Source organism: Chiloscyllium plagiosum, unplaced genomic scaffold, assembly GCF_037043375.1.
Source record: "Chiloscyllium plagiosum isolate Xiang-an unplaced genomic scaffold, Cpla_swu_hap1 HiC_scaffold_11, whole genome shotgun sequence".
In the NCBI taxonomy this organism is placed as follows: domain Eukaryota; kingdom Metazoa; phylum Chordata; class Chondrichthyes; order Orectolobiformes; family Hemiscylliidae; genus Chiloscyllium; species Chiloscyllium plagiosum.
In genome coordinates, this window is record NW_028270149.1 from 19,644,200 (window position 1) to 19,657,851 (window position 13,652).

General features: G+C 41.3%; 1 protein-coding gene across 1 annotated transcript in view; it reads right to left on the minus strand.

Moving 5' to 3' along the window:
• rxfp2l (relaxin family peptide receptor 2, like) overlaps positions 1–13,652 on the minus strand; it is a 114,336-nt gene that overhangs the window by 51,930 nt on the left and 48,754 nt on the right. Inside the window, exons 2-5 of the mRNA XM_043705268.2 lie at positions 12,476–12,622; positions 7,742–7,822; positions 7,379–7,484; positions 4,940–5,011 (exon numbers count right to left, since the gene is read on the minus strand). Of these exons, the coding sequence (XP_043561203.1) occupies positions 4,940–5,011; positions 7,379–7,484; positions 7,742–7,822; positions 12,476–12,622 (406 nt within the window). The remainder of the gene's footprint in view (positions 1–4,939; positions 5,012–7,378; positions 7,485–7,741; positions 7,823–12,475; positions 12,623–13,652) is intronic.

Sequence of the window (13,652 nt, forward strand, 5' to 3'; positions counted from 1 at the left end):
GCTATCTGATCTTGAAAACCCTGAGAGACAGAAGCATGCATCAGGGTCATCATGCTCTGGAAGCTGTTCTGCAGGGCACTGGCTATTCTCTTTGCTTTGTTCTAAGGAGCTGAAATGTGTCTTTTGGGAGAGTTAGAAGCTGAAACTATTCCCTGGCCAGTTCTTTGTTGGGGGTCTGCTGCAATTTCGTTACAACCACCACACGCTTCATTGACGTTTATGCAACAGAAAAGGTCTCTTGGATGTTGCCACAAATAAGAAACAGATGGCAATGTGTTCTAATGAAATGGATTGAAGGATAAATATTGCCCCGGACAATGGGAAAGTTCCTCATGTTTTCTTCGAATCATTGTTTAGATAAGGTCCCAGTTTGATGTCTTATTTGAAAGATGACACTTCCAGGGGTTCCATATTGAAATGTGACTGCCTTATGAGATGTGTGGTAGAGAATTCTGACTCAGAGTTGAGAGCTAACCAAGGCTCATGACAAAAATATAATATTAAACAATCAAGAAAGAATTCTGTAAAGGGCATCAAGTAGGAAAGAACAGCGGAAATAAAGATGGACGAGGGGATCAGATTAAAAAGTTTGAACTTGCTCATTTTGATTTCTTGTCACTTTAGTTTTGTCTTTATGCTTGTAGATTATGATTAATATTATTACAGGTAGAATGTAAATCCTCACGGTGGAATAACTTTTAACTTGAGGTGAGCTGAATGTTTTACAAAACTTGCCTGCTTGAGGAAATTACCAATTTCCTATTTACTGGTGAAAATGGCAGATTTTTAAAAATCCAAGGGGACTCAAGGAGTGGTGAACGTGTTATACACAGGGTGAGACACTTACTTTTTATTGCTATCTGTTTCCATTTTCTGAATTTTCACAATAAAAAAATGTTCAAGAAGAAAATTGTATTGGATTTGAAACATTAATACTGTTTTTCTCTCCAGATGCTGCCTGACCTGCTGAATTTCTCCAGCAGTTGCTGTAACATAACATTCAAGGTAATGGATGCAGTGTGGGAAAGTGGGACAAATGTAGGTAATATTGTATTTTCGGAAGTACAGATCTGATGGGCTGAAGGAATCTGCTGTACTGTCTAATCTTTTAATTCTTGTCAAGATTTCCAGGATCCACAGTGTTTCGATTTTATACGAGAAAAAGTTCTACTTTGTTTTCAAAAAGAGAAACTTGTGTGCTATACAAGTACACTGGTAGAATCTTACATTCCACACTACAAGACTTCTCAAATATGTAGGCTGTGTTCAGTCAGTTACTAATGTGTATCTCCTCACTTAATCATTACTGACTGCTTCCAATTATCATTGTCTTCTGAAATTCCATGAACATAATATGCCTGAACTGCTTCCCCCTCCAGTGGCATGGGGTGAAACTGCTTCCAAGGTCAAGGAATATAGGAACAATGGCTTTCAGCCCACGAGCCTGCTGCACTATTCATCTTGATCACAGGTGATCTTCTATCTCTGTGTCATGTCATCTTCCCATGCTATATCCCTTGATATCTATAATAAGTAGAAATTGTCTTGAATATACTCAATGATTGAGCCTTCACAGGCTTCTGGGGTACAGAATTCCAAAGATTCACAATTCTGAATGAAGAAATTCCACCTCATCTCAGTCCTACATACACCACCCCTTATTCAGAGACTGTAATTCAGTTCCAGAACCCCACTCCTAGTTAGGGCAAATATGTTTTCTTCATGTGCCCAGTCAAGACCTGAAAGAATGTTGTATGTTTCATCCCTCATTCTTGGAAACTCTAGAGAGTACAAGCCCGGTCTCTGCAGTCTCTCCTCACAGGACAACCCCACAATCTCAAGGATGACCCTGATGAACATGTTTTACACTCCCTAATGTGGCAAATATATCCTTCCTTGCATAAATATGAGAAGTAGCTCATGGACACTGGTGTCCCAGAGTCTAAACCACGACATCACAAATAAACAAGTGTTTATGGTGTTATCATTGCCCATTTCTCACTCTATAAGACCAGAAGACGTAGGAGCAGAAGAGCAACATTGTGATCATTGAATCTGCTCCACCCTTCAGGGAGATCATAGCTAATCTGACAACCTTTAAATCCAGTTTCCTGCCTTTTCGCCATAACCTTCAATCCTCGTCCTGATTAAAAATCTGCTGATTTCAGCCTTGGATATACCTAACAACCCAGCCTCAACAGCCCTCTGGACAGGGAAATTTCTCTTCATTTTTGTCTTAAATGTGCAACCCCTTATTATGAAATTATACCCTTGGCTCTCAAACTCTTACACAGGGGATACAACCCTTCTGTATTTACCCTGAACCCAAAGAATCTTGCATTTTTCAATAAGATCACCTCCCATTCTTCTGGAGTTCAACAGGTACAGGCCTAACCTACTCAACCTTAAGATTGTCTCCTCATATCTGGTATCAGCCTAGAGAAGCTTCCCTCAAATGCTGTGACAACACAAACTCCCACATAACAATGTGCTGGGAGTTTAGAGTGCAAGTACATCCAGAGGTCTCTCTGATACAAGAGCCGGGTGAGGAGACTGGAGCATGTGGTGGTGATGTTGGAGGAGGTTACGTTTGGAAGGCTGGAAAGGACAGAGACCTGGGAGGTGGGAAACATGGTGAGGGACACCACAACATCAATGAGGCCTCTGCTCATTCTTGGTCGTGGTGCTCATGTACAAATCTTCTAAGGCCTCATCCATCCCCAACAAAGTTGCTTCCCGTTCAGGGTCAGATGTGTAGACAATGGGAAAGATACCTGCAGATTTATGAAGGCTCTCCTTCCTGCTGCCAGACGATAGTGAAATCTTGCCCCAGATTTCTTTCCTTAATTTCTCAACCTCTGTTCCCAGCTATGTGTCAAATTGTTGTTCAGTAATGAAGTCCTTTGGGCATTTTGCTATTTTAAACGTGCTCTAAAAATTCAAGTTCCAAATTTTTTAAAAAAGGTGTTGTTACTCCCGGTGAGCATATATTCTTGAGCCTAACAAGATACCTTTCTCATTTATAATTTATATAACAGCTGTCTGAAAAGCTTGTCTTGGTAAATTTGGCTACAGCCTAGTTAGGAGTGGGTCTGTGTAGTGCAGGTAAGAGCAGGAAGTTGCAGAGATGAAGAGGTATGGGAATAAATTATAGTAAACTGAGTTCAATGTAAGCAAGTCTGCATATGGCTACTTCGGACACAAGAAAAGTAATTATGGGACTAAGTACACAAATCAGTAAAATCTAATCCAGTTCTGAAGAAGGGTCACTAGAGCTGAAAGATTGACTCTGATTTCTCTCCACAGGTGCTACCAGACCTCATGAGATTTTCCAGCAATCTCTGTATTTGTTTGTAACTAAATAGTCGCCTCAGGCGACTGACTGTGTGGAGTTTGCACGTTCTCCCCGTGTCTGCGTGGGTTTCCTCCGGGTGCTCCGGTTTCCTCCCACAGTCCAAAGATGTGCAGGTCAGGTGAATTGGCCATGCTAAATTGCCCGTAGTGTTAGGTAAGGGGTAAATGTAGGGGAATGGGTGGGTTCGCTTCGGCGGGTCGGTGTGGACTTGTTGGGCCGAAGGGCCTGTTTCCACACTGTAATGTAATCTAATCTAATCTAAAATATAATGTACAAGTACAGAAAATATCTTAAAAAGGGCTGGTTGGACTAATATAAAAATGGAAGAAATCTAAACATCAATATATTTCAAGCTCTGTTGAGCTGTTTTTGGAGCATGGTGTTCAGTTCTGGGCATTGCATCTTAATAAGTATATATTGTTCCTGGAGTGCTGCAGCATAGATTCATTATAATAATACCAGAAGTCAGAAGTTGAAATTATGCAAAGTGGCTGTAAACATGGATTGTATCCATTTCTTGTTGTACAAAAGTTGGAAGAGTTTTAAAATATTAAAAGGATGTTCTCAGTCTGACAGTTCCTCTGGTGGCAGAAATCAAGAACACATGAACATAATATTAAAATTAGTGTTAGGCCACATGATGATTAATGGAATTCTGAAGTTGCACTTCCTGTCCACCCAATAATTTTGACTCACACCCCCAAATATATTGTTGATACTGGAGTGACTGGAGATTTCAGGACTGATATAGATAGATTTTCATTGGCTAAAGCAATTGATGGTAGGGGAAGAGATAGGAATAATATGAGGTGAGATGTAGACAATCTAGCATTCAAATCAGCATTCACAATTTTTAGTAATCCACAATAAATCAGGAATGACTTGGTATTGAGTAACGAAGTAACTTTATTGGAAGATATTACAAGCTGAGATTTTTTTTATTAGACCCTCGTTCTGATGAGAACTTAGTGTCTGTCAGTATAGACAGATAAAACCCAAATGTTATAATGGGTGTTATTTTTGTCCAGATTACTATCTTGCAGGTTATACTATTCTTTTGTGTGAATACTGGTGATCAGAATTGGGTAATTCATGCAGAATTGTCATTCCTGTTTCCCTCCCAGTGCCAGCAGGTTGCACGTACTTCAATGTTATGAACATACTCAAGTGTGAGGGGAATTTTCTGCAGCACATCTGTTCAGTTTGTTTTTAGCATAAGAACATGAGAGGCACTAATGAGGTACAAGATCAAACGAGGGGAACTAATTCATTAATGGATGATTCACCATGGGACAGGGAGTGATGGGTGGGGGTAGGATAACTGGCTATCGTCAAAAAGAGTAGGAATGTCTCTCTGAAAGACAAACCATAAGCGTAGATCCATCTTCTATAATATAACTTCAAAGTCTTGTCTGCTTGTCGAAGGTTTGCACTTTTCCTCCTAAACCATTAGCTCAGATTTGCCTAAACTATAAATCACAAATCAAGTTTGCAATCAGACTAAATATAGCACACTTGGTTCGTGCATTTCGAAGGGTTCCATGGCTAGCTAATTTGTTCTCTTAATATTAGAGAAATACTCACAGTAGTTCCAGTTGTCTGTATCTAATGAACTGGTCATCAAGGAGGGTTGTGATGTTGTTTTGCATTAGCAACCTAGATTGAGGCAGAAGACAGAGAGTTTTAAAACAGTTTTGGTTTACTAAGGTAAGACACATATAACAGCAATGAATTCTTATATATAGGTCGTGGGCATGAATGTAGAGTGGCTAGCGTCTCTTGTTTTGTCACTACATCTGCTGTAGATGAACCAAGAATATATCCAATGTGCATGCATGCACTCCAGCCACAAATTCCATCAGGTATCAAAGCAGTGAAGATGTTAGCAAGCTAGTAATGCAGAACAGGCAGATCAGTGTACAACATTGACTTAATGTAATTTCACGGCTCCTCACAATAACCTATGCCGTCTCTTAACATCACTTATTATGGGGAAGAAAACCACCACCACTCTATTTCAAATGATCACCAACTACTTACAGGTTAGATCCTGGCTGATTTAAATTAGATTCCCTACAGTGTGGCCCAACAAGTCCACACTGACCCTATGAAGAGGAACCCACCCAGACCCATTTCCCTCTGACTAATGCACCTAACACTATGGGCAATTTAGCATGGCCAATTCACCTGACCTGCACATCTTTGGACTGTGGGAGGAAACTGGAGGACACGGAGGAAACCCACGCAGACACGAAGAGAATGTGCAAATTCCAAACAGACAGTTACCCGAGACTGCAATTGAATCCTGGTCCCTGATGCTGTGAGGCAGCAGTGCTAACCATTGAGCCACCGTGCTATTGATAAGTTGTGAATGTTTTTAGGGAGCAATGTGGTAGGTGTTGAAGGTCAGCTTTGTGAATACAAAACCTTTGCATAAACTAGCTGCTCCCAGAAATTAATAAGTATTCCTCTTGGAATAAAGCCAGACTGCAAGGTTGAGCAGTGAGCTTCCAAACAAGTGACTGAACACTTGAGGAGAAAAACAGGAAGAAGTGATATTAGCAGAAGCCCATATCTGTGCAAAGTGTTCCTGCCCGAACTTCAATGAGGAACAATGCATAAGATTTCTGCATTTCAACCCAGACATCCTCACAGGAATCTGCCATTCAGTGCAGGCACAATTCTAACCCCAAAGCAGGGCAAGAACTACTTTGCCAGTGGCTGTGAAGGTTACCAGGACAATGAAACTACTCATCTGGCCCCTACTTGGATGGAATCAGGGATTTTTGCATTATCTTGTAGCTTGTCATTCTTATTCTGTGAGGTTCCTGAATCAAAGTCAGCCAACTTCATTTCATTTTCTCTTGCCAGACACAAACAGATGGAGAGAGTTGTAGTCTTGCTTGGATTGCAGACCTTTCCATGATGCAGGCTGTCATTGACAGCACACATTGTGTCTCAGGCACAAGATGTGAAGTTTGCTCCATACTGGAACTGGAGGAATTCTACTCCCTCAAAGCCCAGCTGGTTTGTGGCCATAAGCAGTGAGTCATGCAGGTCAGTCATCTAGCAACAACCGTGATGCCTTCTGTGGCAGTCAAGGGCAATTAGGGATGGGCAACAAATGTCAGCCTTGCCAGTCACACCTGCATCCTCTGAAAGAATAAAAATAAACTCTGACTTAAAAACTAGGGTGACTTCACTGCCAAGTGGACAAAGCACCATCCCAATACACATCCAGAGGGTAACCTTTTCTTTATTCCTTCATGGAATGTGGGCATCACCGGCAAGACCAGCATCCTTAATTGCCCAGAGGGCAACTAAACTTCAACCGCATTGCTGTGGGTCTGCAGTCGCATGTAGGCCAGACCATGTAAAGACAACAGTTACCTTCCCTAAAGGGCATTAGTGAACCAAATGGGCTTTCCTGACAATCAGCAATGGTTTTATGGTCATCATTACACTCCTAATTCCAGAGGTTTTACTAAATTCAATTTCCACCATATGCCGTGGCTAGATTCAAGCCCAGGTCCCCAGAACATTATCAGGGTCCCTGGATTTATAGTTTAGCAATAGGCTATCACTCCCCACACATGGAGGATCAATTTTATGCTTTCTATTGTACATTTCTGTAAGAACACCCAACAAAAATTCTAGAATTACTTTGTCTTTAATATCAATTTTCTTTCTAGAAATTTTCTAACTCTGATCATTAGCGGAAAAGCTATTAAAAATAAAATGCAGGAGGAATGAGGTGGCTGCTTTATTTCTGGCATTTCCTCCCAAATCTTTGGAGATCAAAGAGGCTTCCTTCAGATATGAATAGATTGTAGATGGCTTTGTGGACTTGGTAAGTAAATTATTTCTTATGTTGTCAGAGAGAAAAACATAGGGAAGTGTAAAAGTCTGGACACGAGGTGGGAAAACTGCTTTCCAAAAACAAAGAAACACTGAAGTCTGTTTGATGTGGACATTAGTCTGTTGATTGTGTTACTCAAGGAGAGGAATGGTCAAGTCACTTACAGTTTTGTTACATTGGTGGAAACTGATGGCACAGTGATAAGTCCTGCATCTTCACAGGTAATTTTAAAACCTTCACACGTACATCTCTTTGGATACAAGTCGAGTGCTGGAATGAAGTGTAAGATTGTCAATGAGTTAAAAGTTAACAAATATTACACAGAATCACAAAGGAATGCATTAGGAAACTTTCTCTACACAGAGATGCAATACTAGGAACTGGGAATTGGAATTTTTAAATTCAGGAATTTAAAGTCCTGATAACTGTATAATGCTGTGTGACTGCAATTGTTTGGCAACCGATTAAGCTAGTTTTCAAATGGGAAACACAAATCTACAAATCAGGTAAAATATCTGGTTACTCACAGCAATCGCCTGATTCATCATTAATAGTTGTAACTTGGTCGAAGTACCAATCTACAAGTTTTGGCCAGCCATAGATGTCAGCTAAACAGGAAAAATAAAGCAGATGAGTGATGCAGGAGGTTATATCAAAGCTTCACTCTTCAGATAAACTCCAAAATGGCTTTAAAATCAGATTTGCTAGGAGCGAGAAAGAGGTACAATCTTCCCAGAGGCTGCCTCTTAATTGGAGACCTCTGCATCACATTCTTAATAAGATGGTTGACTCACAGTCACACAAGGAGAGGTGGGCAATTCAATATGGAGGCATCCTCTGAGGCAAAGATCTAAATTAATCATTATGGGGTCAAAGCCACGAGGCTGCTCGGAGAAGAGGGTGAACCATTTGGCTTCAGGCTGAGGCCTTTCATGGCCCCATCTCTGGTGTGGAGCAGATAACCAACTCCGCTCTGAAACTGCGACTGGGTATTGGCTACTGTATATTTTACTGGCTCTCCAACTGCTTCCTAGACTGTCATCAAGACAACAGGGAAATTCAACCCTGTCTTTTAAAACAGCAAGAACAGCCAGAATCTAATTGCTTTCAGGAGACTAGTTTTGCCTAAATCCTAGAAATTTTGCTTTTTTTATGACAATTTGTATAACTAATTCTCTGCAAACTAGTTAAGGTAAATATTATGCCATTGATTACTTTGGATCTAAATATCACTATATTTGACAAAGGTTGGGGCAAAGTTCTTTTATGTCATCAAAGGCAGTTGGCACAAAGTCAATAATCAAATATGTCATTATCTGTTATCTCTATTGTAGATTGAATGCAAGACTGCCTTGAGAGTCCCTTCCAAAGAAAATAAATCAACATGAAAAATTGTCTGGAGGCAGGTCATATCACCATCGATTTTTCAAGATACATATCTATCAAATTGCCTCTGCGCAGGTAAAGGGACGGCTGGGAAATAGGAAGTCTTCAAAAATGAGATAACGAGAGTCCAGAGTCAATATGTTCCTGTTAGGGTGAAAGGAAAGGCTGGTAAGTGTAAGGAATGCTGGATGGCGAGAGAAATTGAGGTTTTGGTCAAGAAAAGGAAGGAAGCAGATGTCAGGTATAGACAGGAGAGATCAAGTGAATCCCCAGAAGAGCATAAAGGCAGTAGGAATATACCTACCAGGGAAATCAGAGGGGCGAAAATGGGATATGAGATAGGTTTGGCAAATAGGGTTAAGGAGAATCCAAAAGGGTAACTAGGGAGAGAATAGGGCCCCACAAAGTTCAGCAAAGCAGCCTATGCAGGGAACCATAGGAGATGGGGAAATACTAAATGAGTGAAGGACATGGAAGAAATAGAACATGGGGAATTAAATTGTGACATCTTGAAAAGTATCCATATTACAGAGGGGAAGGTGATGGATGCCTTAAAATGCATAAAAGTGGATAAGTCCCCAGGACCTGATCAGGTGTACTCTAGAACTCTGTGGGAAGCTTGGGAGTGATTGCTGCACCAACCCCACCCCCACCCCCACCCAACCGCCCCTCCCCCCCCACTCCCCCTCCCCCCACCCCACCCTATAGACCAGTGAGCCTGACATCAGTGATTGGCAAGTTATTGGAGGGAATCCTGAGAACATAGAACATTACAGCACAGTACAAGCCCTTCGACCCTTGATGTTGCACCAACCTGTGAAACCAATCTGAAGTCGATCTAACCTACACTATTCCCTTTTCATCCATATGCCTATCCAATGACCATTTAAATGCCCTTAAAGTTGGCGAGTCTCCTACTGTTGCATGCAGGGCATTCCACACCCTTACTACTCTGAGTAAAGAGCCTACCTCTGACATCTGTCCTATATCTATCACCCCTCAATTTAAAGCTATGTCCCCTCATGTTGGCCATCACCATCCGATGAATGGTGTCCACCCTATCTAATCCTCTGATCATCTTGTACACCTCCGTTAAGTCACCTCTCAAACTTCTTCTCTCTAATGAAAATAGCCTCAAATCCCTCAGCCTTTCCTCATAAGACATTCCCTTCATACCAGGCAACATCCTGGTAAATCTCCTCTGCACCCTTTCCAATGCTTCCACATCCTTCCTATAATGTGGCAACCAGAACTGTACACAATACTTCACGTGCAGCCATACCAGAGTTTTGTACAGCTGCAACATGACCTCATGGTTCCGAAACTCAATTCCTCTACCCATAAAAGCTAACACGCCGTATGCCTTCTTAACTAACTCTATCAACCTGTGTGGCAACTTTCAGGGATCTATGCACATGGCCACTGAGATCTCTCTGCTCATCTACACTACCAAGAATCTTAACATTAGCCCAGTACTCTGTATTTCTGTTACTCCTTCTACAGTGAATCACCTCACACTTTTCTGCATTAAACTCCATTTGCCACCTCTCAGCCCAGCTCTGCAGCTTATCTATGTCCCTCTGTCACATGCAACATCCTTCCACACTGTCCACAACTGCACTGACTTTAGTGTCATCTGCAAGTTTACTAACCCATCCTTATATGCCCTCATCAGGTCATTAATAAAAATGACTAAAGAGCAGTGGCCCCAAAACAGATCCTTGATGTACCCCACTAGTAACTGAACTCCAGGATGAACATTTCCCGTCAACCACCACCCTCTGGCTTCTTACAGCTAGCCAATTTCTAATCCAAACCACTAAATCACCCTCAATCCCATGCCTCAGTATTTTCTGCAATAGCCTACCGTGGGGAGCCTTATCAAACGCCTTACTGAAATCCATATACACCACATCGATCGCTTTACCCTCATCTACCTGTTTGGTCACCTTCTCAAAGAACTCAATAAGGTTTGTGAGGCACGACCTACCCTTCACAAAACCGTGTTGATTATCCCTAATCAAATTATTCCTTTCTAGATGATTAAAAATCCTACTTCTTATAATCCTTTCCAACACATTACCCACAAATAAAGTAAGGCTCACTAGTCTATAATTTTCAGGGTTGTCCCTACTCCCCTTCTTGAACAAGGAGACAACATTTGCTATCGTCCAGTCCTCTGGCACTATTCCTGTAGACAATGATGACATAAAGATCAAAGCCAAACGCTCTGCAATCTCCTCCCTAGCTTCTCAGAAAATCCTAGATTAAATCCCATCCAACCCAGGGGATTTATCTATTTTCACACTTTCCAGAATTGCTAACAATTCCTCGTTATGAACCTTAATTCCATCTAGCCTAATAGCCTGTATCTTAGTATTCTCCTTGACAACATTGTCATTTTCTACTGTAAATACTGATGAAAAATATCCATTTAGTGCCTCTCCTATCTCCTCGGACTTCATGCACAACTTCCCACTACTGTCCTTGACTAGCTCTAATCTTACTCTAATCATTCTTTTATTCCTGACATACTTGTAGAAAGCCGAGGGACAGGATTTACAAGTATTTGGAAAGCCAAGGACTGTTTAGAGATAGTCAACATGGCTTTGTGCATGGGAAATTATGTCTTACTAACTTGATTGATTTTGAAGAAGCAACAAAGAGATTGATGAGGGCAGAGAGGTGAATGTGATCTATATGGACATTAGTAAAGCATTCAACAAGGTTCCTCATGGTAGACTGCTTAGCAAGATTAGATCATATGGAGTACAGGGAGAACTAGCCACTTGGATACAGAACTGGCTTGAAGGTAGAAGACAGAGGGTGGTATGGAGGGTTGCTTTTCAGACTGGAAACCTGTGACTAGTGCCACATGGATCGGTGCTGGGCCCACTGCTTTTCTTCATTTATATAAATGATTTGGATGTGAATATAGGAAGTATAGTTAGTAAGTTTGCAGGTGACATCAAAATTGGAGGTGCAGTGGACAGTGAAGAAGGTTACCTCAGAGTACAATGGCATCTTGATCAGATGGGCCTATGGGCTGAGGAGTGGCAGATGGAGTTTAATTTAGATAAATATGAGGTGCTGCATTTTGGGAAAGCAAATCTTAGCAGGACTTATACATTAATGGTAAGGTCCTGGGGGGGAGTTGCTAAACATGACCTTGGAGTGGAGGTTCATAGTTGCTTGAAAGTGTAATCGCTGGTAGATAGGATAGTGAAGAAGGTGTTTGGTATGCTTGGTTTATTAGTCAGTGCATTGAGTATAGGCGTTGGGAGTTCATGTTGAGTCTGCACAAATATTGCTTAGGCCAATTTTGGAATATTATGTGCAATTCTGGTCTTTCCCCCTACAAGAAGGATGTTGTGAAACTTGAAAGAGTTCAGAAAAGATTTACAAGGATGCTGCCACTGTTCGAGGGTTTGAGCTATCTTACGAGGGTGAATAGGCTGGGGCTGTTTTCACTGGAGTATTGGAGGCTGAGGGGTGACCTTATAGAAGTTTATGAAATCATGAGGGGCGGGGAGTCCAGAACTAGAAGGCATAGATTTAAGGTGAGAGGAGAAAGATATAAAAGGAATCTGAAGGGCAGAGGGTGGTGCATGTATGCAATGAGCTGCCAGAGGAAGTGGTGGAGGCTGGTACAATTACAACATTTGAAAGGCATCTGGATGGGTATATGAATCGGAAGGGTTTGGAGTGATATGGGCCAAATGCTGGCAAATGGGACTAGATTGATTTTGGATATATGGTCAGCATAGACGAGTTGGATTGGAGGGTCTGTTTCTGTGCTGTACACCTCTATGACTCTATAACTCAAACACACAGATTCCTACACCTGTTATCAACATTAACCCGACTGTACCTACCACATTTGTCCTCATCAGCTCCATTTTCACAGTCTATGACCCCATTGCAATGTAGTGGCTGTGGTAGACACACGCTGACATTGCCACAAGGGAAGTATCCAAGGGGGCAGAATATGGTTTGATGGCCTGTACGAAGTGCACTGGAAGCTGCAACAAGAAAGTGGAAAGATAACATTAAGCATTCTAAGTATAGGTTTCCAATTTGAAAATCCAATGTGATTTCACTGTGTGAACTTGTGGAAAAAATGCTAATTCCACTTAGTTGGGAAAGTGAGCCTGTACTTGAGCCCTATAATTCCTGGGGTCATCACAATAATTAACAATGTAATCCAATTACACAAAATCTAATGAACTCAGGTTATAAATAAAACCACTAACGAGGTTTCTGTATGTAGCAAGAAACTACTAATTACCAACAAAGACATCATTTCTAACCACAGGCAAACATAATGTGAATGATCATCATGTAACTCTACTTGCTAAAACTATAACCCTCTTCTTAAAACAAATCACACACTTGCACAAAGACAAGATGTTATGGGTGGAGAAATAATAATGGGGAAGCATTGTTCAACAATACCAGTCCACCAGATTCAATGAGATGTCCCTTTTGCTTCCCAAAACATTTTGATCCAAACTTCCTTATTCTTTCCATGTTCTTATAGTTCTTTGCCACAGACACTGGGCAATTGGCACATTAATTGTTCAGTCTTTCAGTCACTGGTTAGAGGCAACAGCTTCCATCAAAAGTTGGAAGAGAATAGCTAGCTATCTTCCAGATTTTGGTTACTTCTCTGCAGTGAGAAACATCTAATTTCTATTGCAAGCTGGAGGTTTCTGCTTCTGCATTGTTCATGAACTGTCTATTCACCTGTTCTTGAGCTGATCAGAGAGCTGTACCCATGCTGATGATTCCTGACCTATACAAGAAGTCCTGTATGCACAAACCAATCAGCAATCTCTCTGGGCAAAGCTATTCTGCATAAACACCCATGGTGCCAAAGCATTTTAGACATCTTCCCTCACTGCTTGAACAGATCAACAGTGTAAACACAACTCACAATGAGTTCCAGGTACTTGTTTTTAAATATGTTGCAACGTCTTCCATAGTCCTTGGTTTGAAGCAGTCCTTTTCCCATTTTGATCCGCAATGCAAAATAAAGCAACATAAAAGGAT